Below are 27,450 nucleotides of genomic sequence, written 5' to 3' on the forward strand. Positions count from 1 at the left end.
GAGACACTTTATAATCTAACATATGTACATATTACTAAAAGTCATGTTTTGTAGTCTGCAAAAAAAAAAGGGAGAATTCTTGTCATTCATCTATACAGTGATTTCTTAAATTAGTTATATACTACAGATTACAGTTAAATATATTACTTTAAACTGGTGGATTATTAAATGCATTAATTATTTTAAATATTAATCAAACTAAATACATATTGAGCATTACAAAATAATACCTAAACCTTGCCTGTTTTTTAGGTCGTGTTCTTACTACATATTAGTTTACAAAATAGACTACTGTGCGTTGAACTGGAGTCATTCATGCGAATTAGCCATATTCTTTTTTAAAAATTTCAAATATCAAATTTACCAAATAGTTACAACTGTACAGTATGGCATTGAGCCTGCTATTTTCCTGACTAGGTGCCAAACAAAACTTTACACAATCACTAAAATCAAGTCAAGCTGTTAAAGTAAAAGAAGGAATGATTTTCAGACATTATGATCTGTATTTCAAATGTATTTTTAAGTCTCACCTGTGCATCTATCTAAATTTTTTTAGTTAAAAGTCTAACAAGTTCATCTGCCAATTAAAAGGAGAAGATACAAAAAAGAACTGTAGTTGTGTTCTTCATTAACAATAATGGAGGAATTCATTACCAAATCAGTCAATTAAACTGCCTTGAAAGTAACTGTTCATAAGTTTAGTAGTTCATGATAGTAATTACAAAGAGTATTTGTTTTACAGGTTCCAGAGTAGAACAACAGAAGCAGCAAAACTTGAAGCAGAACTAAGTAAAGCTCAGAAAACATTAAAAGCTGCAGAGGAACTAATAAATCAACTCGACAGGGAACACAAAAGATGGAGCACTCAGGTTAGTGAAAATTTTCGTAAATACATCTTATAGCTGATAATTTGAAAATACAATTTTTGCACTGTTTGTAGAATGTGAGTTATTGCCATTCTGCATGTCTCCTAGTGTACATTTATTTGATTTCTCATTAGAAATTAAAGCTTTTCTTCCTTCTGAAACTTATTTTTACTTCACCATACAAGTTATATCACCTTGCTACAGAATGTGTAAAAAATCCCTCAGTATTTAATACAGAACATACAACATTCTGTGATGGTTTTCAGTCACAATAATGTAATTGTTATGATGGCTGAACATGTCAGCAGTGGGACCCTCCAAGCTGAGATACAATCAAAAGGGACAGTTTTTGGGAAAACATTAAACAATCACAGTCTTATTCTTTTATGGCATCGATGCCGGAAATGCAAATGTAGATCTACCCAAAATATTTTGTTGCTTTTGAAGTCTTCACTTAAATGTTTTAGGCTCTTCTGAGTAGGGAAAGTAAGCATATTTTATTTGCTCAAATGAAATAAGTGAGAGAAACTGGCAAGTCTTTGGGCACACAGGCTCCTCTTTGGTCTGAAACAAAAAGGAAAATCTCGAGATATATACAAGCTGAAAATAGCTGTCACCTCCAGAAAGCAATCTCTAGTTTTCTTGTGTATTTTAAAGTGGAAAAAATCTCCATGCAAAGATACATGGTCCTGTCTCTCCACTGATACTAAAAAAAGCCTAAACAAGTAGACTAAATGCCTGCATTTTGAAGAACCAAAGTTAAGGTTAGATGAATCCTTTTTGCAGGTTGACCAGTATAATGGAAAAAATTGAAGATTTTCCTTTGAAAGTAGCTTTACAGCTATTTCATTTGCTATAGTAAGGATTGGATGTATTTGAACCCCAGAGCCTAAATGCTTCTAAAAGTAATTCGTCCAGTTTTTCACCCTGATGCAATACCCTCATCATTAGAAAGTTCAGACTATCTGTTAATGATATGCTGTAGACTAAACTGACAGATAGATTAGTTAAGAAGTATCCCATATTGCGGACAGTGAAAAGGCAGTATTTGTCTCCCTTTAAAGTAAAGAGGAAGCAATGAAAAGTTGCTTTTTTTGTTTGTGTATCAGCTTTTTTTGATGTCAGTTTGATTATAGCAAAAAAAAAAAAAAGAAAGACAATACTTTGAAACCAATTATGGCAGTCATATAGTATTTCGATATGCTATAGTTTTCTCCAAAATACTGGAACATTTCAAAACAGAGGTGATGTAGTGCAGCTAAATTATTTGAAGATATATGATAAATGTATTTTATCATGTAAATGTGCAGCGAATAACAGTAAATGTAATAGTTACATATAGTATTTAGTATCTGTATACGTATTGTATACATACTTACTACCTGACTGTGACTGGGATCACATATTTCTTATTTTTCTTATTATGATACTTTTTATTCATTTGCTTATAAATTGAACTGAAATTCATAGATTTTTAGCAGCTACATTCTCAGAAATATCTGTCCATGCCCTAACTCAAGGCTAAAAAGAATTTTTCCCATAATTTCTTGTCTGTGTTGCTGTGGGTTAGCTAGGTATAGATACCTGAAATGCAAGCAGAGATTGTCTCAACTATATTCCCAATGGCAGGCAAATTTAATTATGACTTTTTAATAACTGGTGAGACATATTAACATAGCTTTTGTTTGCAAAACACCTATACAGTCTTCACTTTTTTTTTTAAGGTGTCAGAGATAACAGATGAACTGGCTACATTGCCTAAAAGAGCTCAGTTAGCAGCTGCATTTATTACATACCTTTCTGCTGCTCCTGAGGATCAGAGGAAAACCAGCTTGGATGAATGGACCAAATCAGCAGGCCTTGAAAGTAATTTCTTGTGTGTGTCTGTCAGTGTCTGTGTGTAAGTAATTAAGCTTGATTGAGGAAGTGAGAAATGCCAGTGAGTTCTAATGAACAGTTTCAATTGTCTTCATGTTTCCAAACGAAAAGTGATGATGTTTTCTTACTCAACAAATACTTATTTATACAGACAGGCTATTTCTTAGGCTTATTCTATTAAATTATTAAGATTATAAAAACTTATAAATAATTTTATTTTTGTAGAATTTGCTTAAAAAGAAGAATTTACAAAAATGAATGTATTCACATGAACTATTGTAAATTTGCCAATGCGTTTTGAATGCATCTGCTTTTTCAGCAAGCATTTTTATTTCTGCATTAATAATATAATTAAATATTATTATGACATCAGCTAGTTATTAGTAATAAGTTCCAGCAGTAAAATAATAGATTAAAGGGAAATCTACAGACCTGCACTCTGTTAGACAGAGTCTCCGCTGTATACAGAGTGGTAAATGCTTTATAATTATGCAGACTATAAATGCTGACACAAAGTTGCACTCTTTCATTTATCAGAGTTTGATTTACGGCGGTTCCTATGTACAGAAAGTGAGGAATTAGTTTGGAAAAGTGAAGGTTTGCCTTCAGATGATCTTTCAATAGAAAATGCTCTTGTCATCTTGCAGGTAAATTTACTTTTTTTATCTTGTCTTGGAAGTATTTAAATTCCTACAAATTTCAGTAACATGACATCTGCCTGGAATTTTGAATTAATTCATTTGTGTTATTTGTTGGCATCACAGAACACACACACACAGAGAAATAAATACTTATGTACACTGGGTATTCTGTAGTACAAAGAAAAAAAAACAGTTAAAGAAAACACATTTTCCTTTTTGCTTTTACAGTTTTTTTCCATATCAGTCTATTCCAGCTGAAAGTGATAGAATCAGTGGAAGATTATGTCCCATGTATGTTGACTTTGACATATAATTTCTAATACTTTTTTCTCAGAAAAAGGAAAGGCTATATACAGATACCTTTCGAAACCCATATATATATTGCTAATAATACTTGAGAAAAGAAGTGGGAAAAGATTCAGTTTTATCATATAATTATGTATAGATATATAATACATAATATTGCATGATTATGTACATGATATTGTAGTCATTTATTAGATCTCCTAGCAAGTAAGTATTTAATGGCATGAGGAGAATCTGCATTTACTACAGGTGATTTGCTTAGATTATTGATGATTCTCTCAAATCAGTTGCAACCTTTTTTTAATTTAAATTTATCTTGCTTTTTCATCTTGATGGTAGATAGATAGTAGATCCTTTCTCAGTTTGATTAAAAAGGTTTTCAATAAATGCTGTCTTATACCCTTAAAGCCACTTATGTGCTATAATAAGATCTTATTTTCATTATTTTCCGTAGTTGAATAGATTGAACTCTTAAAAATCTCAGTGTATAAAGAGCTTTATGAAGTGCTTCCTTAGTTCAAATAATTTTCTTTGTGTACAGTTTTTTTCAGCATCCTTATAAAGCTGAAATTGGACATGATATTTTACCAAGGTGGTCTACAGTACAGTTCACAAGCTTTTGTACTCATCATCTTTTGATTCTTGAATATTGTCCATGTTTCTCTGTCTTCCAGTTTGAGATCTGTGCAATTACTCAGTTTGGAATACTGGAACTCTAAAAAAAGCCCCACAGCTTGGAAGCATTTATCTATCAGACTGAACTAGAGAATTGTTGAAAATATCTGTTTAAACCTTCAGCAAGTTTGCTGACACAAAACTGGGAGATATGGCTAATATAACAAGATAATCAGAGGGCTGGCACTCCTCTGCTATAGAGACAGGCTGACAGAGCTGGCATTGTTCAGCCTGGGGAAGAGAAGGCTCTGGAGAGACCTCATTGCAGTCTTTCAATACTTTAAAGGGACTTATAAAAACGAGGGAGAACAAGTCTTTATATGGGCAGATAGGACAAGGGGGAATGGTTATAAACTAAAAGATGAGAGATTTAGATTAGCTTTACTTAGAGAGTAGTGAGGCACTGGAACAGGTTGCTCAGAGAAACTGTGGAAGCCCCATCCCTGGAAGTGCTCAAAGCCCTGGGAACCTGTTCTAGTGGGTGGCATCTCTACCTGTGGCAGGGGCTTCGAACTAGATGATATTTAAGGGCTTTCCAACCCAACCATTCTGTGACTGAATTTATGATACAGTAGAGGGTCAAGCTGCTGCCCAGAGGTCCTTGATGGACTGGAGAAAGGGGCTGACCGGAACTTCATGAAGTTCAACAAGGGGAATTGCACAGTCCTGCTTCTGGAGAATAACAACCCCATGTACCAACGTGTGCTGGGAACCACCCAGCTGCAAAGCATATTTGCAAAAAAAGGCCCTGGGGATCCTGGTGGACACCAGGTTGTACATGAGCCAGTAATGGCCCCCTTCCAAGAAGAGGGCCAATCGTATCCTGGACAGCTTTAAGCAAAGTATTGGGAGCAGGTCAAGGGAGGTGATCTCAGCACTAGGAAGGCTACACCTGGAATCCTATACCAGTTCTATGATCTTCAGCACAAGAGACATATGAATGTACTGGAGAGAGTTCATTGTAGCTTTATGCCTGCAAAATACTTGTATGCATGATTTTTTCTAAAATGCATTGAGGTCCAAAACAAGAAGTACTGTACCTTTGCCCACTAGAGGAAGAAGGAGGAAAACTAATACCTCTTCTTCTAAGTTTAAAAGCAGTTGTGAATAACAAAAGCTGTAGATTATAGTCATTGAATAGACTCCTGTTTATAGAGAAGGTGAAGAATGACCTAACTTCAGCAGGACGAACACCTGAGAATTTTGAATTGCATACTTTTTTTTTTAAGAAATAAAATAAAAGACATAAAATTCCTACTCTATTTCTCTAAGTAGTTTGTTAATGAAAAAAAGATTCTAAAATATTTATGCTGTACATTTGGTAAAATAATAAAGGATTCCAATTTTATTCTTAAACAAAATAGATTTTAGTAAATATACATGTATATTTTTTTCACCCTAGAGTAAAGTTTGCCCGTTTTTGATAGACCCTTCTTTCCGGGCTACTGAATGGTTGAAGACACATTTGAAGGAATCACGTTTGGAAGTTATTAACCAACAGGTGCAGTATCTACTCTTGGTCTTACAATTCTGTTCTGCTTGAGCAGCTTTCTCTATTCCAGACTTTAAGAGCAGTTTTTAAAGGGGTGTGATAGCAAACACCAAAAATGAGGCTGTATTCTATGAAGCCTATAACTTCTCATGAAAATTTGTTTACTCAAGGAGGAGATCAAAGTACTGAAAATTAGAGGGTCAACATCTGGTATTACTTCTACAAAGTTTGCCTCTTTGTGCCGCCCTCTCCTAGAATATCATATTTTCTACTGAGAGCAAGATAATAACAGATTTGTAAATAGAGAGGTCTTTTGTATTCTTGGCAGTTCACTAGATTTCAGGAGTATGTGTACACTTACTCCCTATGATTTTTGTGTTGTATTATCTACGTTGGAAAGAGTAAGTTTGATTTTAGTTTGAGACTAAGGTACCTAAAATTAATTGTCTACCTGTAACTGTTTTCGTGGGTGCTGACGTGTGGCTTGGTTGTACACACATAGGCAGGCATCTAGTGCTGTTCAGAAGTCCCTTATTGAGCCCCACCTGGCCTAAAGTTATTGCTTCAGCAGAATGTAGGTCTTGCACAGAACCCTGCTGCTTTGTGCAGGTCTTGAAGATTGTTTCTGATGGTAGTATCTTTGGGTAATTGATTGTTTCTCCTGCCAGCTGATTAGCCTGATTACCTTTTAGACTCTGTTGTCTGCATTGACTAATGTAATCTTAAACACCACAAGCATGTTTAAACACCTACAGCAAAAGACTGCATTTAGACTTCTTAATACCAATGTGAATCCTGTCTGTAGATCTTGATTCAGTTTTCAGATATAGCTACATACTAACATTTGAAGTGTGTTAACTGGCCAGGACTTCTAGGTACACCTAACAGAAATGATGGTAGACCTGCTCTTTTCTGGTGCAGCACTTGAAGATCTAGGCATATTAAATAGGTTTTCTTTATGTCAGTATCTGAGTAGATCAAATTTATTTGAACTAAACACTTGTGGCTAAACCTGAAATATCATTTGATGCCTGTAATAGAATTTTTCAGCTGTACTACAGATTTTTAGATTTAGACTACTTGTTATAATGCCTTCCTACCCATTCTGAGGTGTTTATGTTTTTCAAAAAAAGAAAATGGATCAAAGGAATTTATATTTATTTACCCAGGACACCAACTTCGTAACTGCTCTGGAGCTGGCAGTGAGATTTGGGAAAACACTTATTATACAGGAAATGGATGGAGTGGAGCCTGTACTTTACCCATTGCTAAGAAAAGATCTCATTGCTCAAGGTAAATGACCAAGATCTTTACAAATGCTTCCTCAAAGCTTTTGTAGTTTACATCCATATGGGATGTAAAACTTGATTTTTCTGAAAACTTGAGTATTGTGCAATTTTTTACCTCTTTAGTATTAATCTGTTGCTAACATTTCAGTGCAAAAAATATGTTGGAAATATGTTCTTGTTTAGTAAGTGGAAAAATACTGAAATGTATTTAGAGAGTTTTTAACTGGATTTAGAATAAAGTGTTTTTATCAACCCTTCAGAATTTAAAGTTAATTTCTAGTGATAATTTCAAATGCATAGTTTTACTTGGAAACTTGGGCCTTAAATAGACCAGAAGTTACACAACTGGCTGTGCAATTAGAAATCAGAGTTTTAGAATACTGGTGTTGCTGTTTCTCTTTCAGTTGTCTGAAACTAAAGAAGGCACACAGGTCTGTCCCTGATATGCCTTTGGAATGAGGAGGGTTGTAGATATCAGCAAAATGGTGGAATTTGGTGAAAGGTGTCCCTTAACTGATGCAATGAAAGGGAAACCCCCCAGCATTTGTTATGCAGTATCTCTGCTTTGGACAGATAATGTACTCTATATAACTCTCTATAAAACTTCTTTGGATTTAGTTGCTTTAATAATGACTGATATGAAAATTCGTGTTGAAAGTTTAGCAAAAATAAATAGCAATTATATAAGTATCTTAGCATGAATTTTGTTGAATTATATTACATGTTTTCAGATTAAATCACAAGAACTGGATTAAAAAATACAGCAATATCTGTTTTAAATACTGTCTAAGTTACTGTAATTATAATAGTTTTACATTATCCTTTGTAATTATATTTCTGCCTCAAGTTGTAATTCCTCAGCATGTACCACAACCTATGCATGTAATTTACAGTATGAACTTTGGCTACTGAAAAAAGCTCAAGACTTTTTTGTTGTTGTTTCATCAACCATTGAGATCTAATAATGCATGAGGTAACAGTAATGCTTTAAATGTAAGTACATTTAATGTACTTATTCATTAAAGCAAATGTAATAGGATTCTTATATACATTTATCTCCAATATCAGAAAGGTCTGTTTAGTGAAAAGAAAGTTACTTTAAATCATTCTTCCATTACAGATGTACCTGCTTGTTTATTCTCAGTAAAAGAGTACCAGCAAAGTGGTGACTTCAGCGTTCTGGGGGGGGTTAGGTAGAACATCGTTACAAATTTTTTTTGCCCCTCCAGTTTCTGCTGAATTTTGGAAAGGAGAGATACAGTATTGCAGGCATCTTAATTGATTTTATTCAAGAAATCAAATTGAGAGATGAATATGTCTGCAAAACTGTGGAGAAAGTAGATTAAATTCAAATATACTCATTTATTCAGGGAAATTGCTTATAACATTCAGACATCCTATTTACTTGTTAATGGGCTATGTTAATGCTAGGTCTGTGCAGGTCCAGTCTAGGGAGCTGTTATTTGAAAAGGAGGATGGGTCACTGTTTGAATCTTTTCTATCACTTTACAAGCAAGCACACACTCCTTCTCTTTGCCAAAATGTGGAGGTGGGAGCCTATCTCCATTATTTTGCTTGTGATGACTGTACATCTCTTTATTACTTGGAATGAAACATTAAGAAAAATGTGAATATATATACTGCAATAAATTCATCTTCGTACAGCTTCCATTTTCTGCTTGACATTTTTACAACACAGTCCTGAAATTTATTGTGATCCTTCGCACAGAAGCAAAATTGATATGTGATTTTCATCTCTACCAGTGTTTTAGCAAGAGATTTATATTTCTGATCTACAATCAGTGCTAAAAATAGAGAAGCACCTAACTATGCCATCTTGGAAATTTTTCTGGAATGGGAATTTTCACTTGTTAACTTTTCATCTTATAATTCTGTTCTTATTTCTTTTTCAGTATCAGGAGGCAAAGTCTTATTCTAATCATATGATTGTTTGAGTCTATTCTTTTCTAACCCTGCTAGAATGGAAATCTGGGGTTGGAGGGGGATGGTGAGGGACCATACATGTAATTTTATTCTGTGACAGGCATATTGAGTAATATTAGGAGTATAAACAGATTGAAACCATGACATCAATTATTTAATAAATTGTTTCTTTCATATTATGATTAAATTAAATGTGTTTATAATAAGACAAATTTATGGGACATTTCTTGATGTAATTTTTTTTTTCTATCTGATATCTAGATATCCCAACATGTTTAGTTTCATGGACTTGATCTATAACAATTATCATAGAAAGTAACATTTTAATAGAATTATGATTATACAGCAACATCAACCTTCTACAAATAAATGTAACAGATCCAAAGATGAAATCTAATGGGTTTGGATCATATTCAGAAAATGTTGAACCATTTTAATTATCAAATATATAATTATGGCTAGTATGTTTTGCTAGAGTGGTATACAGTTGTGGAAATGTAAGTGAATATGTTTAAATTATGACAGGTTTCTTACACGTAAGGGGGATTCTCCAGTGGATCTTCTGTGGTTTTTTGTCTCCTATTCATGGTTTGAAGATTTCAAAGATTTGTTAATATTACTTTTACTTCAATTGTATTTTTTGCCAATTAGTCTTTGTGTGATGGGTAAGGATCATTAAACTACTCAGGTGTATTAAATATTCTCACTATTTAGCTGTCCTATACTAGTGCTATCTTATTCCTTTTTTTCTCTAACAGCGCAGGTTAGGATATGTTTCTTGAATTTTTTAAATTTGTATTTCTTTCAAAAAAGTTTATACATAAATCTTCTAAAATTCATTTACATCTCATCGTCATAAAGTATTACACAAATACCATTATTTTACAATGATGTTTCTTGATGATGATTTTACAATGTTCCAATCAGAGTGCATGTAACGTCTGTTTATTATTTACAGGACCCCGTTATGCTATACAAATAGGTGAAAAAATGATAGATTATAATGAAGAGTTCCGTCTTTTTCTGTCAACAAGAAACCCCAATCCCTTCATTCCGCCTGATGCTTCTTCTATTGTTACAGAAGTAAACTTTACCACAACAGCAAGTGGCCTAAGAGGACAGGTAGGCATTTAGAATGAAAATAGTGTATATATATAGTGCACATGCATAGATGCATGCAGTGTCTGGAAGCAGCCCTATGGTGCAGTTTGTGTTAATGGTCATGGAGATATTTTTTTAGCTCACAAATATAAATAGTAAAATCAAAGCTAAAACTAAATTTAAATTTTATAATCTTGTTTTTATGCACTTTGGAACCAAGTAGTGAGTTCAACAGAGAAAATTAAAATTGTCTCATGTAGTTCAGTTGCAACAGATTAATTGCTAAGCCTCTGCTTTCTGTTCAGGATACATTTATGGTACCATGGAAACATTTCTGCTGCAGCTCTCTAGTGTCCTACTTACAGAATAATGCTAGTACCATCAAAATTTTGTGTACAGGAAAAACGTAGTGCAATCAAAACACTGTATATTTTACTTCCTCCAAAATGCTAGTAGCTTTTGAGGTTTTCTCCGTAAGGTTTAGGAAGCAAAATGTAACATTCAAATGGAAGAAAGAGAAAAAAAAAGGGAAATTAAGGGAAATAAACCCCCTCTTTATTTGGTATGAAACAAGTTTTTCCACACTAATGAGGCTTAGAATAGGATGTAGGTAAGACGTTGATAAGATGCAATTCAAAATGTGAAGTACAGATATCTGTATCGATTTCCTCCTTCCACTGGAGGTAGGGAATTGACATCATGCAATGTAACCATGAAAATTGACCCCCTTTTGAAGTGGAAATGCAGAAGAACCAACTTTGTTTTCTCTCTGTTAGGAGGAGAGAGGTTTGATTGGTAGGCATGCTGGAAAGAAATTTGCTGCCATTCTTTCCAGTTTGTGCTTTCCTACATCACCTGATGTAGGAAATACATATCTGATAACAATACATGCGAAAGTGAAGACTGCCAGTCATTTAAACATGCATGTAATTCATATTGAGGTGCAAAGGTTTAGGTCTAAGCATGAAACATTGTGAATGAGTGTCCTCAATAAAGTCATCCAGAGCCTCCTTGAGATGCTCTGGAGTATCTCACCTGGCTTGCATCTGCTGTTATACTCAAGGCATGATTCACAGTGGTTCCTGGATTATCCTGGCCACTACAGGATATGCTGGATATGTACATAGATTTAAAGCTATTCGATGTCTGCTGGAACTGAGTAAACCCTCAGAAATCTACTTTCAAAAACATAGCAGTATATATTCTATATGATGAATGAGTATATATTGTGCTTTATAACTAATGAATACATATTTTGAAATATTAGAGTGTTTCTTATCCTACTGAATAATCTTCTTTGTTTTTAGCTGTTGGCTTTAACTATTCAGCATGAAAAACCTGATTTGGAAGAGCAGAAGACGAAACTGTTACAACAGGAAGAAGATAAGAAGATACAGCTAGCTAAACTTGAGGATTCTCTTTTGGAGGTAAAATAAATTTACATCTTTTATATCTGTTATACCAAAAAATAGTGTTCATATTGTTATGTATTTGAATGAAACTATACTGTTTCTTTTTCAAATTATGAGTTTTAACTGAAGCCACATTTTTAGGCTTGTGAATCATGTCAAATGATACTTTCAAGTTGAGAAATGATCCTGTGTAGTGAAAGGAAAAAAAAATCCCAGTACAAAATGGAAGGATTGTTGAGAGACATTTAAAATTTTAAACCTCCACAATTATTTCTAACTAACTAAGCTGTTAGTTTTTATAGATTAGACTGGCTATTTATTAGTCTGACCTACAAGAGAGCTGGAGAGGGACTTATTACAAGGGCATGTAGTGATAGGACAAGGGGGAATGGCTTCCAACTAAAAGAGGGTACTTTAAGATTAGATATTAGGAAGAAACTCTGTGCTGTGAGGGTGGTGAGGCACTGGAACTCGTTACCCAGAGAACTTGTGTGCCTCATCCCTTTTCAAGTGTTCAAGGCCAGATTGGATGGGGCTTTGAGCAGACTGGTCTAGTGGAATATGTTGCTGCTCATAGCAGGGGGTTTAGAAGGTCCCTTCCAACCCAAACTGTTCTATGATTCTATGATTGATAACTCTGTTTTAGAATTTTGTACATGATTATCTGATGTGATTTGAATTTCAGCATTTACTGTCCCTATTAAACTCCTTATTAATTCTGAAATACTAAGCTCAGCCCTTTCTTAAAACTGTGATAGGGCAGCTTTCTCTTATAGGAAGAGGGAAACTTGCTCTCTAAAAAAATTCCATGTCCAAATTTAATCATTTTTAGCATCTTATTTTCTACTAGAAACTAAGACTTCAGGGATACCACTATTTGACCTTTTAGAACAGACTTTTTTTGTTATCTTGGAATTCCAAGATTTTTTACATTTGTCTGATCTGAGTTACCAAGCACAAAACTTAAGATAGCTGATACATAAGATATTTGCAACAAAAAGTGGCCAAGTATTAACACCGAGTTGGTTTCAACTTCGGAATTCTAGTTAACACTGAAATCAGAATACTCTTTGACCCCAAAGATAGAAAGCTAAGGCTCAGTGGAAACTGGCAGGTGCTACATGGACTTTGTCAACAGAGAAATCAGTGCTGAAGGTGGTCTAGCTAAATTCAAGTTAAACTTAAAGCAACATTACCATTCTATCTGAAGTACTGTACTGGTTTTCTTCTGAAAGCCTTGGAGTAAAGACATAGGTGCTGTGGTGATCTCGTAGCAAAATTGGATTCCTTGAATGCTGTCTTACAGGTGGTTGTTCAGAACTGACTTGACAGACAAGAAGCCAATTTTCTGTTGCTGTCTGACTAAAGAAAAAATGTATTGAAGTATATTTACTGAGGGTTAGTAAAAAACATGTATTATTAGGGAATCATTCAAGCTTTTACCACTTCTTGGAAGTGAAATTAATTGCACGGGAGAACTCAGGGAAAATGTGAGGCAATCTCAAGGATTTTGAGGTAATCTCTGGTTACAAAACTGAAATTGTTGTGATGTAAATATTTTCTCAGTTGAAAATGAGAACTAGATTGTATAGGGGATAGTGGAATGTTTTTGAAGGAAAATGAATTTTTGAATGACTGGGTACAGGAAGTTGTTACGAGTACCTTCAGGTTAAATTGGAAGTTAAATGGAAATTTACCATGGAGATTTTAGTGCCTAAGACCCTGATCATAGAAAGCATTCTGAAAAGCTTACTGATGACTTATGTTTCAGAACCTGGCAATCTGGATTTTTGGAGTACTTTCTTGAGTTTTATTTTCCATGCTTCTTTAAAACATCATCTGAGGTTTTGGAATAACCATCTGTTCAGAAATATGTACAGGTCAGAAAGATGGACAGCTTCCAAAATAGTTACTTTACAGGATTGTTTGTTCTTTTTTTTTTTTAATGTAACATAAATTACTTTTTTTTTCCAGACACTTGCCACATCACAAGGCAATATACTAGAAAATAAGGATCTGATAGAGTCTCTGAATCAAACTAAAGCAAGTAGTGCAGTCATCCAAGAATCACTGGCTGAATCTCACAGACTTCAGACTTTCCTTGATAAGGTAGAAGAATATTTTAGTCTTTTATTACTGTTTTTTTCCTGCTAAAAATAGTCATCTTCTATATACAGAACACACATACATCCACAGGAATATAAGATAAGTAACATGTTAAATTAACTTTTCTGAGTAAATGATATTTGGGATAAGCAAGCACAGATAGTATTTTTGTTAATTAAATTGCTTTGTTTTACACATGCTGAATAATTACACAATTTAAAGTCCACCAGTTTGAGTTAAAGGGTGTTTGGCAGGTAACGAGGTTTGACTTCATTTTACCATCCTCTGTTGCAAACATTCTGGATCATATTGATGTTTTTACTTAATATATCCCTTTCTGTTGGAAAAGTTTAGTTTAAAATTTTCCATTGAATTTTGAGATATGTTCTGTTGTGGGAAGAGACCTCAGTGCCCTAGGGATTTATTTCCATCATATTCTTAATTTTAAAAAAGTTTCCAATTTGGATATCAAAAAGCATTAAAGTCTTGAGTTCTGGTCCCTCAATTTGGAGAATTGGAAAGGATTCGGTTTCCTATAACAGTGGGAATCATCCACATGTTTTTTTGATGGGATGAGTAATAGTTTATGCAATAAGCAGTAGGTGGCAGTAATGCACCGAGTTTTTATGTGTGTGTTGTTTTTCTCTGCAGGAGAGGGACTCCTATCTCCCTTTGGCCGAGAGTGCCAGCAAGATGTACTTCATTATCTCTGACTTGTCCAAAATTAATAATATGTATCGCTTTAGTTTGGCGGCTTTCCTGCGACTTTTCCAAAGGGCTCTGCAAACCAAGCAGGTATTTTCTCTTCTGAAGCTGCTAATGCTGCAGAAGAATCAATGTGCTTTGATCCTTAGAATTTATTAGCTTCTCTGGACATTTTAAAAAAAAAGTTATAATAAATGTTGATGAAATGTATAATAAGTAGTTATGCTGAACTGTTGTGCTTTAGATATTCAGAATCCATGCACATGGAATTTTAAATTATTTTACGTTGCATATAAATCAGGGTATTGCTGTGCCATCTGAAAGCAGAATAACTCCTATTTGTGATTTCAGACTTGCTCTTTGTCTAAGATGAACTAGGAAAACAAAGGTTGATTATAACTTTACTGAAGGCTTTATTTAAATAAATTAATGATCTAATCTGCTAATGATGCTAATTTTATCAACAAAGGGTAGAATAAGAAAATACCTATATATCTACAGGGCTCAGTTACGCAAAGGAAGATCAAAATTTTGTCTGCTTTTATACAGTTTGTAAGCATACCTTATTGAAAATGTAATTTTTATTTTTCTGTGTTCTGATGGCCTGTATATCCTTATTAGAGCACAGAATTAATTTATTCCTTGTCACCAAACTCTTTAGATCTAAATACCCACACTGAGTTATGATGCGTTTTCTTTTTATTCAGTGTCTTCAAAATTCATCGTATTTCTCTTTGTTTTTACTTTAAAAAGACATTTACCAACCTTTCATCATGTCTCCTTTGGATTCCCCTTTATGGTGACATCCATGATTTACAACTTTCCTTCAGCTTCAGTCATATCAGGAACACAGTTCTAACTATGTGAACTTGCCCTCTTTAACATTCTTATTTCTTCTTTTCGACAACATGAGGTTTTAACTTCTTTTTTCTTACTTCACACTTCTTTATAATTTCTTTTTTTCCTGCCTATTATGTTACCATATTAAAGCTCAACTTCTGGTTTTGCCTTCATTGCCTTCTTTCTTTTTCCTCTATCCAGTTCTTAATTTTTGAATCATTTAGGCATGGGAAAAAGGTATTAGTCAAATCAATTGTCCAGTTGCCCTCCTTAAACTCATCTTTTCAAATTCCAGCATGGTAGAAAGGAACTTATACTGTCTGTTACACATTCCATGCCTCCCAGCCCCTTTCTTCTTTTGTCCTGTCTTTTTTTCACTTTTTTCATGTTAGAATTAGTTTTTCAGTCTTGACCTTTGAAGGACAGGGTACACTTACTATTTTCTACAACGTTCATTTCATTTGGGCCAGATTTGACCAGAAGTTTAGTAACTGCACTTAACATCAACATACCTGTTTAGTAGTATTAAGTGTAGTAATTCAATGCCTAAGCAATTTTTTACCTAGTAAAAACTATGGGATTTCAAGAATATTAATGTTAGGAGAAGAAACTGTTCTCTCATTCTTTGTATATTTACCTTATACAAAGTTGTATAATGTTCATAATCAAAATATTCAGGCCCAAAATATTTATTTCTTAATACTTCAGCGTGAATTTCTCATTTAATCATCTACTGATTGATAGGTGCAGCTGAATTTAATAATATGTTTTTAGAACTGGTGTCACGTAGCATCCAGATTATTTGTGTCATTTTTCTGAAATTTACAAAGTACATAAAAAATTTTTTACTTCCACGTGAATTTTTGGAACCCAAAATTTCTTTTTTAGGATTCAAGTAACACTGAGGAAAGAATCAAGTTGCTTATTGGCTCATTGAAACATGCAGTGTATGAATATGTTTGTCGTTGTTTGTTTAAGGTAAGATTGTATTTTTTCTGGCTTAAGACAATGCACTGGGTTTGAAAGTTATTCTTTCAGCAGCCAACGCTTGATCTACTTCAAATAAGCAGTACTGTGTAATAGATACAAAAAATTACACTAACAATATTTAACATGCAGAATGAGGAGGACTAACAATTAGGATATGACAAAATTAATATTGCTTATGGACATTTTTCCACAGAGCTCCTCATTTTGGCTTCATAGCCCGTCCTGGGCTTTGCCGCCTCCTGAGCACTTTTTTTTCCCTGTTTTCTCTTACTTCTTGCATTCCTTAGTATGAGTGTTTGACCTAGCTGTCATGATAAGGTTTTGTGTGATTATTTGGGGTTTTTTTTGTAATTTTTTTTTTAAAGGAAACAAAAGTGATTGTGGTAGATTGACAGTTGGACTTGATAATCTTAAAGGTCTCTTCCAACCTTGATGATTCTATGATTCTAAAAAACCCCCACATTGTGATATTCTCCTTTCTCTTTTCTCAGCCTGTCCCAAATCTCTACCTGCTACCTTGTTTGTTTCCATCTGTTCCCTTGTTCCTCCATGTGATGTTCCTAATGTGTTTCTTCTTTATGTCAGTCAGGTATCTTTTCTCTTCTTGCTTTCTTATTGAAAACCTAGGATAGATATGCCTTTCATTTTCTGGTTTAAGTTTTACTTTCACATGGAACTATCATGACAAGAGGTATTTGTCTCATAATACCAGCCTGAAGAATGCACAGTAGGTCTGCATAGATGGTTTGAGTAGTAGTAGAAATTACACAAGTCTGGAGTTTGATCAGTGAGAATGGAGAGATCTTGAAAATTTTACACCAACTCCTCCCCTCTCCCCCAGTCTAGCAACATCTTATTTAAGGTACAGAGGTAACAGATATTTCTTAGAAATTTTGTTTATCAAAGTCCAAGGGCATTCTCATAGAATGTTCTCATCATATTTAATGTCTGCATTTGAAGTCATGAGTATGTGAAGCGTTCCACTAAGTCATTACATCTTGTGAATATTGGAAGGCAGCAATTTTTGCACATAAGAAAAGAGTAGAGATTTCAAGTGTAGGGCACAGAGGGGAGATTTCTAGTAGGAAGGATTTTAACTGTGAGCAATCATATTGGAGTTTAGAAAATACTGAAAGTCTGTTACTGTGCAGCTTCAGACTAATGGTCCATCCAGCTTAATATTGTGTTCTAATTGCTGAGAGAAAAAATAAGCTCCTCACACCATCAACAATTCACTACTACTTCTACCTTTTATCCCTGAAAATTTTTAAAGACTGCTGTGACACTGAGGCTTTACTCGTGTCTTCATAAAAGGTATAGCTGATACAAGTTTATATGTTTTTAACCATGTTAGAATTGGGAAGGATGGTTTTTTCTGTCTCTGGTTAATATCTATGTTTGTGTGTACCTAGGCTTCATGTATGCTACTAAGTGAAGCTGTACCCAGAAATTTTTCTGAGCACTGGAATTCACCCACCTGTACTGTTAATTTGTCAAAATAGTTTCTGTTACAGTTAATATTCTTCCAAACAATTTTCATTCAAATTTTGGATACTGAGTCATCCAGGGACTATCCTAATAGGCAGTTGGATTTGAATTTGCTTGCAGAACTTGTCTGAGAAGATGAAAGAGTTGAGTGGTGTAGTTTGTTCTCAGTGTCATGTAATGTTCATGGACGTATTTTATTTATCAATAAAATGAGACCTCCAGTGCCTTACAGAGTTTGACACTAGTGCCTAGTAGGGACCTATTTGTCACCCACTCCACTGACCACTTTGGGTTAGTCTCTCAGTTGCAAAGGTACGTAGCAATTTTGCATTAATGTCATTAAGTCATTACTATAGAATTAGGGATCACTTATGTTGCTAATGTTGCTTATAAAAAAAACCAGGTGACTTTTGCCGAGCATATAAATACATTTTTATTGCTTTTATTTCAGGCTGATCAGCTAATGTTTGCTCTACATTTTGTACGAGGAATGCACCCTGAACTTTTTCAAGAAAATGTAAGTGCTAGAGAAGAAAATCCCCAAGTATTTTGCTTAAATGTAATATGAACAGTAAATAAGTAGATAAAAAGTTTTTGTCAGTAAGTATAGGACTTACTTATATTTGTCTATAGTGTAGTTGAATTACTTCTGTAAAGTCTGACTGCAGTGAAACAATATGCATAATTGACTTAATACATTTGCTTAAATGTGGCTGATTAGCCTGAATCAAGACATATTTAATTTTCTAAAATATCTACGTGGAATGGAGACACAAAACTATGGCTTTCTGTACTAGAAGCTGGAGACGAGGAGTCGATGTAGTAGATGACAGTTCAATAGAGGAGAGTCCATTATAGGGTAAAAGGTAAAAATCAGACAATACCTTTGAAGGATGTAATGGAATTTGATTATATGAAGCATATGAGCTCATGGTACAAGGTTTAAGAAAGGTTGGTTGAAACCTCTCGATGTTATGAGTGCAATGTGGTTTTAATGCAGACATATGGATTGACAAAGTAAAATCCCACTCTTTCAGCAATGATAAAAATAAATTAATCTAGTTGGTAGAAGCATATCCTGGTTACTCTTCATTATTAGAAGTTCCCTATTTCATCTTCATTATTTCTTTTGGGCTTCTGAAAATATCTTGCTTTGTCTTTCTTAAGTTTCTAAAGTCATGATGGCAGCAACTTGCAAATAGTTTTCTGACTGATTTAAAGCTTGGCTTCTTAAGTGTTTGTAAGTACAGCCTTATGTGTTGGTTTCTAGTGTTTAGCATGCATTTCCATCAGCTGTTAGAGCTCTTAGAGAGCTTAATCTAGTTTATATATAATACCCATTTCTACACTGAGTACTCAAGGATGAAACCAGGCAAATAATATCAGTAATTTCTTACTTCTCTGAAAGGTAGAAGTTATTCTAATTAAATTGTTAAGAGAAGAGTGCTTGTGCAAAATATTTAGTGAGGAAAATGAAGCTGAAATGGTTATTCTTTTAAAGTTATTTCTTTTAAAGCTTTTAATGTGATGAGACTAGAATTTGATTATTATGCTGCTAGAGAATTTAGTATTCTAAGTCCCTCTCCCAAAAGAGTTCAACCTTCTGCAGTTTTGAATTTTTTGCATAGTGATGAGAATTTTATAGTACAGCTAAAACAGTATATTATAGAATGCCTTGGGTTTTAGTAGAAACATTCTCTTTCTGAATCAATACGTATAGATTTTTCTGCAGTAGTTTATGTGCCTCTACAGATTATACTTTTGCTTTTCTTCATAAAAATATTGCATAATTTTTGGTTTTAAAAATACTTCATGCATTTTTCTGTGCACAAGCATTTTCTTTGTCATTGGGAGAGGAACTTCAGTTTGTAACTGAAAGAGAGAGCTGTTTCAAGACTCAGCTAGATGGGTGTAAAAAACTATTCTGTGGTTTGTATCAGTAGTACTACTACTAGTCAAAAACCTTTATCACAGAATTATAGATTCTGATTATACAAAAATTTCGATACTTATGAAAAAATTTTAGTATGTTTCTTGCCACCTCCAAATAGAGCATTATGTATTTTGTGGTGTTTTTAAATAATTACCTAATCTGTCTTAAAATGATTAAAAGCTGCCGTCCTGGATACATATACCAATTCTAAAAGATTTAATCATATATAAATTTAACTTAACGTTTCTCTTTTTAGTACAACCAAAGTATTTGTAATGTCATTCTATTATATTAAGTATGCCCCCTGTTCTAAAACCTGCCATCTGCTGGATACTGTAACATGAAACACTGTTGAATCATGGATTCTGTAGCTATGTGTGGTATGTGGGCTGCTGATGCCCTGTCAGGCCCTGTCCTTGCCAGCAACATTTGTTACTTCTTGGTACTCGATAGTTAGTCTATAGGGTGGGAGCTGTGGGTGCTTAGAAGGTATAGGACTTCCCCTCTGCTTCTTTATCTTGTAAAGCACTGCAGTCACTGAGCCTGGATTCTGCAAAGGGAATTAGCATTTTTAAAATGTCTTAAAACTCTTTCAGAATCTAGGATTTAATTTGTTTATCATCCTGGTCTGCCTACATGCATTACATACCAACCTTTATTCTTAAAGATATCTTGTGACTGATCTGAGTTATTATTTTTCCCCTAGGAATGGGAGACTTTTACAGGTGTGATCATTGGAGATACCATAAGAAAATCAGTAAGCTACATTTATTTGCATATTTTGAAATAAGGAATATTTACTTTAATCCTAAAAAATTAAACTTGTATTTTTACTATATTGTTTAATTATTTGTATTCATACATTAAAGAAATAAGTAGCTTCTCACATAGTAGTATAAAAATATGAATTTTTAAAAACCTTTTTATACATGGAAACTAATTTTCTAATTTACATAACTTTTTGCCTTTTTTACTTTTCTTATTTTCTTTTTCTTTTACCGGGAGTACAATTTGTAACTGTATGTTTGAGGAGGTTTTCAACCCTCTTCTGTGACTAAAATCAGCATTTCTGAATCCCTCTTTCTCTAGGAGTCATATATGAGTTGTTTTTGCATGAATTAATGGAATTGTCCACACACTTTGCTGACTTTTACTTGCTTTTTCCTTAGTCTTGAGTTCTACATCTGGAGATGTATTTATATGTTTTCCTAGGTGACTGAGCAAGCTTAAGAAACTTTCTTTGCATGCCTGATCAAGCATGCTGTAGTTTACTAAGTGTCTCTCAATTCTGTACACTTTTAACATAACATTCCAGTAGAAAAGAGTAGAGAAAAAAGCTGAGGTTTCCGTAATCTTGCCCATTATAACTCTTCTTTGAGCCAAATATTTTGGCAAAGGTTTTGAAAAATGTTTTTAGGAAACAAGAGCACAATCAGGAATCATGAGCCCAGTCTTTGCCTCCTGTTTTGCTTTTCTCCACTTTTCCTTCATTCATAGTCAGGCTAGCTCATTCCGTGAGGCTCAGCTCACAATTCATCGTTCGCAATTAACCTATAGCCTTGTTTAAATACTTATCAGGGTATCTTGTATGTTAAATGGTGTGAGTACCTTGATTTTTAGATACTCATGACAGTAGGTGTGTTCCCATGCGTGGTGGCAGAAATGGCAAGTCGCTTAAAACATGATGTATTACTCAGGTTTTCTCGGGCAACTGGTTCCTGAAATGATCCTTAAAGTCCATTTTCTCTAGCCATTACATGACTCTACTACTGGTTTTGCATTTCAGTGTGATTGCAGAAGTTCCCCTTCATCTCTATGGAGTCTTTGTAATTCAATTAAATGTCAGTGAACTGGGTGATTGTCAAGTATTTTCTTGTGTAGGTAATTTTCAAGCTATGTGAGATCTGATGGTATAATGGAATTTAATACCAGTCTTACCCACCTAACACACAACCCATAGATTTTGGAAAGACTGTGCATATGCATCCATCACCCCAATTCTAACTGGAATGTATGTTACAGACCCATCTCAAGTTTATTCCTACAGTTGCTTCTGAGTTTTCTGTTTTTTTTTCTTTCTCAGACTTCATGACTCAGGGCCAAGGTATCCTTTCACAAGAAACCTTCTGTTTCTTTCTGCTGAACATTTAAGATTACTTTTGAAGTTGCTCAGTGGTTGAGAAATACGAATACATTTCCATGCAGAGACCGTCAGACTGGTTAATGAGTATTGTAAGATTTTTTAATAAAAAATGATGTAATGAATACACTGGAGCTTAAGCTGTGTTGTTCATCCTTAGAATTTTTTCCAACCCAAAACCATAAAGAGCAGAAAAACAGAGCTGTGGCCAAACTTTATCAATGCAGAGATGTTCAGAAGTGATGTTTTGTCTAGCAAATTACCCCAAAATTGCTCTTTGTGTGAAGAACCATCTTCTTCGTGGCTGCAAATATGTGCAATGGAGTTGTTTCTTGAAGTCAGTTGCTCAGAGTGCATATGCAGATAGGCAATCATTTCTGTCAATTGTTTTTAATGAAAAACTACTTAGAATTGAGTGCATCATAAGGATACTCTAAATAATAAAGTATTTTCAGGCTCAAGTAGCTAAGCAAATGTTACTATGAACAGTATGTCTAATATTTAAATCTTTGGTAGCTTTTATTTTGTTATGCCATTTACGAACTTCGCAAAATGCCACAGAAAGATTGCTGTTGTGAATGGTATTTTGTTAAAAACATGAGTTTCATCTTCTTATTACTGAATATAGTGTTTCCCAAAAATTTATATAACTTACATGTGTAACATAACTTGTTTCAATAAGGATTCACAAAGAAGTGTTCGTGACCAGATTCCCTCTTGGATAGAACACGACCGAGCCTGGGCAGTAGCATCTTTGAAGGTATACATCGTATGGTGGGTTGAATTTAAATTTAAAGGACTTTGGTTTTGACAGATAGGAATTTGGACTTGAATACTCAAATATGTATTTGTCAGATGGAAATATTTTGCTATTTTAAGGTGCTTATTCTATCTTTTAGAAACCATGGCTTAATACATACCCACTTGAAAAAAAAATAAAGTATTTTAAACTCATTTTTCTGACCCTTTTTCTTGAACATTTCTACCCCATCTAACAATGAATTTCAATGTTTGTAAATGAACCTGTCATCTTACTGAGATTAGAAAATACTCTAATTCTACCCAGAGTACTTCAATTTTTTTAGATAGAAAAATATACATAGGAAAAATTGCGAAGAATATTTGAGTTCTGCTTTTGTAATGACCTTCACAAAACCACCTAATATTGTATTAAAAGCTGTTAATTGAGAAAATAGTCTTCTCATCAGATTTCCCTGTACATCTTTGCAGGTGATTCAGAGTTTGTGATTGCTCAAATTGAGTAATAATCACACTAAAACAAAAACGCTTGTGTTCCTCCTACCACAGTCAATGTTGAAGGGAACTAAAAGAAAGTACTGGTGCTTGAAATTCCATCTTAGGCTCTTCTCCTGCATGTAGCTGAGCAGCAAGAAGGAAAATCTTGACTGGTCTTTGGGAAGAACTGTTGTTGCTAAACCTAGAGTCCATTATTTAATTTCTTTTCAACCAGAGATCAGGAACAATCACAATAACGATGTGGCAGGCATGATAGTTAGAGGTTTAAACAAACAAACAGAAAATGAGTAACTGAGTGAATCAGTAGCACATATTGATAGAAAAAGAACCTGATCGTGATTAAAGCAAATGACTTAAAGGTAGAGCCCAAAATTTAAAACCAAAGAACCTTTAAGTTTAAAATCAAAAATACAATGCAAATACATTTCCAGGGAACAGTAATAGTAAATAAATGGTTAATTTTAAAATGTACTCCTCTTTAACTCCAAGGATAAAATTGAATTTTGTGATGTGCACAAGTAATGATCATAACTGGTATTTGGAAATTATTTAAAATATACAATGTCCAAATGGCTATTCTTCTTTATAGTTAATTATACGTTATTTGTTTTGTAGATTTCTCTCCCGAGTCTTTATCAGATACTCTGCTTTGAAGATGAAAGTCTGTGGCACACTTTTTCTCAGAGTTCTGTATGTGAACAAGACTTTCCATCTACTGTTGTAAAAAGAATTTCCTTATTTCAGCAGGTAATCTTTTCATTTATTATATTAATTATAAGTTCAGCATTAAAAGCAAATTTTACATCCAGGCCTACTTGAATTATAAGCAGTGATAGTATCTACACTGTCTTACAGTTTAACTAGCTTTTTTAGTCTAAAGGTTATGTATTTTCTTTCACCATAATGCATATTTAGTTCTCTGTTATCTGAGTCTTTTTTTGTGTTGGTGTATTGCCTGCAACTGAGTATACCCTGTAAGGTATAGTAATATTCAGAATTAATTTCAATAATAGGTATTAAAATTCTTTCATGGTTGCTTTGTTACTGTGGATGTGTCAGCTTGTTGAGTATCTTTAGTTTAGTTCATCATTTAATGTACAAACTCACACATCTGACTGAAAACCGCAGAACACAGTAGCAACCTCTTCTTTTTTCGAATAGTAGTCATGAAATATGACTGTTCTTGAAAGCCTGATGATGAAGAACTCACCAAGAATATTGGAGGAGGAAATCCCTTCCTCTACCTGAGGGTCCTTCTCCACTGGAAGGGGAAAATGTAATCCCTTTTGTGTTTATGGAAGAAGGCATGTCATTACTTACTTTCAAATGATGCTGTGATTTTTCATTTGAAGTCACTCCACATAAAAAAACAAAGACCCATTCCAAAGAAAGGATGAGGTAGTTTCATGTAGTTTCATGCTGATTGGCTCTTAGCAGCTCTCTATTTGGAGTTTTTGATGGAGGAGGTAAATTTCTAAAATAACATGCATGGAATTAAGGAACAAACCATTTTGGAAAGGAATTTTTCTGAGTCATATTTGATTCTATGAAATGCAGAAGAGCACTTCTTATATGAGCAATGTATTGTCAGAAAAATTCAGCATTTATAGGAAAGTAAATCTGGAATGATCAGTATATCTAGTTCCTTGTACAGAAAGTATTAAGAATATTTCTCTTGATGAAATGTAATGAAACTACGTGGTGAGATTGATGCACCACTCGTAAATTAATTTGCACTGAAATCAGAAACATTAGTATTTCAGTTAGGACATTACTGCCTGTATATGTGCACAGAATTTAGATTACTAGTATAAAACTAAGTTTGCTTTCTAGCTACCCACATAGCTACCTTTTTTCTAAAACATTATAGGAAAGGTTGTAGCTTACAAATAGACATTAGGTATATATCTATTCTCTGATTCTATTAATAGAAAAGCTACTTACAAAAGAAAAATTACGGTAGGTTATCTTGGAAAGGAATGATCATATAGCTTTATATATTCAGGGAAGATAACTTTGTTCTTAAGAAAAGTTTAAAGAATTCAGCAGTCTTAGAGGAGTCTTGCATTTTAAATTGTCACTATATACTTTTATAGACTCATCTCCCCCGAATATATTTTATTTTAAGGTACTTGTGGTCCAGGCTGTCCGACCAGACAGGCTACAGAGTGCCATGGCTCTTTTTGCATGTAAAACCCTAGGTAAGTTAATTTTTCACCAGAATATTTCTGCATAACAATTAAGTATCTTTTTTGTCCTATGTTTTGCTTTTATTTTATAGTTGTTACGGAATCCCTAAGTTTCAGGATTTGAAAATATGTTGTAAATGGACCTGCTGGTTTTGTTCTTTCAAAGTATTGTTAAAAAGTGCTTTTAAAATTGTTCAGTTTATGCTGCATAGTGATTGAAAATACTGTAGAAGATCTGTCAGATTCTTTTAATGAATTCTTGAACACTGGAATTAATTAAGAAAAGAAGATAACTGGTTTTCTTAAAGTCTTACACTGCAGCACTTTCCTTAAGACACAAATTTTCCAAAAAATATTACTTCATTTAAAGTCATTAGATTTGAGATTTTGTAAATTGAGTCTCAAAAGATTATTTAATAATTTCAGTAATTTTTGTCTGTCTCTTGGTGTGTAATACTTTTTACTGTCTGTTTAAAAATATACATGATTTAGAGTGATTCAATACTATGGCTGTCTATTTGTTCTAGTTAGTCTATTTCCCTTCTGAAGTCTATTGTATCCACAGTTTGAAGTGGATACTGTATGCCAAATAATCTTAATATTGCAGTATAGCACACCAAAGCCTTCCCTCAGTTTTTAGCAGTTAATGGGTATATGGAAGATGAATTATGAGTGTCTCATCGAGGTGGACGCTGTAAGTTTTAAAAGTCACTTTATTTTACTCCTTTATGCTCCCTGTCTGTGGGCATCATTTGTTGGTCAAAATTGGCTCCATATCTGCAACCAAGACTGTTATTTTCAGGATTAAGGTATAGCTTCTCTGTCAAACATTATTAGTAGATAGAGAGGATACTTTGTTGATGACGAGTATAAAAGGCCCATGCTGACAATGTCCCTGCCTGTTGGAATCAAATGACAAATGTGATCTGCAGTGCCATGTGGCTCAAAGCCCAGCAGAGACCTGAATGCAGAGTGAGTTTGCTTACTTACTGTCTTCCAAATCTTAATAAATTACATAAATTGCTTATTTTTATATCACTTCCTTGGAGGAATGCTGCAAGAGGGGATGGTTTTAGGTGAATGAAGCTGCAGCCTCACCAAGGAAGGCAGAATACCATTATCTTCATTTGGAGTTTCAAAAACAGCAAATCATCCACAAATCATCCACAGATTTTTCATGCATATCAGTGAGATTTTATTTTGAGATCATTTCATAAATCATGACTAGCACTTTCTAACTGATAAAAGATGTCACACTTGTATGAATATTTTTTCATAGTTTTTCTGCTGGGTCTTTTTCAGGATGCTTGCCCTGAAACTACTTAAACTTTCCTTTAGTTTGAAAAGGAGCCGTTAAGTTTCCAATCTACTTTGGCTGCTTTCCTGTAAGAAAAATGAGTTCCAAAAGAGCTCTAATAGCCTACAAGAAAGCCTTTCACTTCTGTTTTATCCAGATATGGGGGTTTTTGCTTCATCTTTTACATATATTTTTAAATTTATGGATGAAGAGGGATTAAAATAATTTCTTTTGAAGATAAGGTTCATAAGAACTTTCTAGGAATGTATTTTGTGGACACTCAAAGCATACTTATTTTTTTATCTTACATGCTATACTGTAATGCACCGTATTAACTGGAACCTCACTCCTATGAATTGAGAGTTGAGGTTGTTCAGCCTGGGAAGAGAAGGCTCTAGAGAGACCTTAAAGCAGCCTTTCAGTACCTAAAGGTGGCCCACAAGAGAGCTGGTGAAGGACTTATTACAAGGGCATGTAGTGATAGGACAAGGGCTATGGCTTTAAACTGAAAGAGAGTAGGCTTGGATTAGATATCTGGAAGAAATTCTTTACTGTGAGTGTGGTGAGACTCTTGAATAGATTGCCCAGTGAAATTGTGGATGCCCCATCCCTGGAAGTGTTCAAGACCAGGCTGGGTGGGCTTTGAGCAAGCTAGTCTAGTTGAAGGTGCCCCTGGCTGTGGCGGGAACTAGAGGATCTTTAAAGTCCCAACCCAAATTAATATATGATTCTGTGGTACAAATTATATACCATATTATATATTGTTCTACAGGGAACGTGTAATAGCTCAAGTCTGAAAGCAGACCATGCCCTCAAGGAAGTGTGTATGGCATCATTTAGTAGTTGTGGCATAGTTGTCACTGATTTGGGTTCTTCTGCCTTGCTTTATGTTGTGATTTCC

General features: G+C 34.1%; 1 protein-coding gene across 4 annotated transcripts in view; it reads left to right on the forward strand.

Moving 5' to 3' along the window:
- The window catches only part of DYNC2H1 (dynein cytoplasmic 2 heavy chain 1), a 161,963-nt gene that overhangs the window by 60,799 nt on the left and 73,714 nt on the right, over window positions 1-27,450 (forward strand). For 3 of the 4 annotated variants that reach the window (XM_039385508.1, XM_039385502.1, XM_039385503.1), the window contains exons 61-75: window positions 743-869; window positions 2,591-2,732; window positions 3,282-3,391; window positions 5,769-5,867; window positions 7,028-7,151; window positions 10,050-10,213; window positions 11,500-11,619; window positions 13,579-13,713; window positions 14,362-14,505; window positions 16,144-16,233; window positions 18,185-18,250; window positions 20,373-20,423; window positions 22,489-22,566; window positions 23,679-23,810; window positions 25,192-25,264. In XM_039385508.1, the coding sequence (XP_039241442.1) occupies window positions 743-869; window positions 2,591-2,732; window positions 3,282-3,391; window positions 5,769-5,867; window positions 7,028-7,151; window positions 10,050-10,213; window positions 11,500-11,619; window positions 13,579-13,713; window positions 14,362-14,505; window positions 16,144-16,233; window positions 18,185-18,250; window positions 20,373-20,423; window positions 22,489-22,566; window positions 23,679-23,810; window positions 25,192-25,264 (1,655 nt within the window). The remainder of the gene's footprint in view (window positions 1-742; window positions 870-2,590; window positions 2,733-3,281; window positions 3,392-5,768; window positions 5,868-7,027; window positions 7,152-10,049; window positions 10,214-11,499; window positions 11,620-13,578; window positions 13,714-14,361; window positions 14,506-16,143; window positions 16,234-18,184; window positions 18,251-20,372; window positions 20,424-22,488; window positions 22,567-23,678; window positions 23,811-25,191; window positions 25,265-27,450) is intronic. The other variant, XM_039385505.1, reaches the window with a different exon arrangement.

The sequence above is a fragment of the Pipra filicauda genome, unplaced genomic scaffold (assembly GCF_003945595.2).
Source record: "Pipra filicauda isolate LSUMZ 115617 unplaced genomic scaffold, ASM394559v2 scaffold117_size3949168_pilon, whole genome shotgun sequence".
NCBI classification, from domain to species: domain Eukaryota; kingdom Metazoa; phylum Chordata; class Aves; order Passeriformes; family Pipridae; genus Pipra; species Pipra filicauda.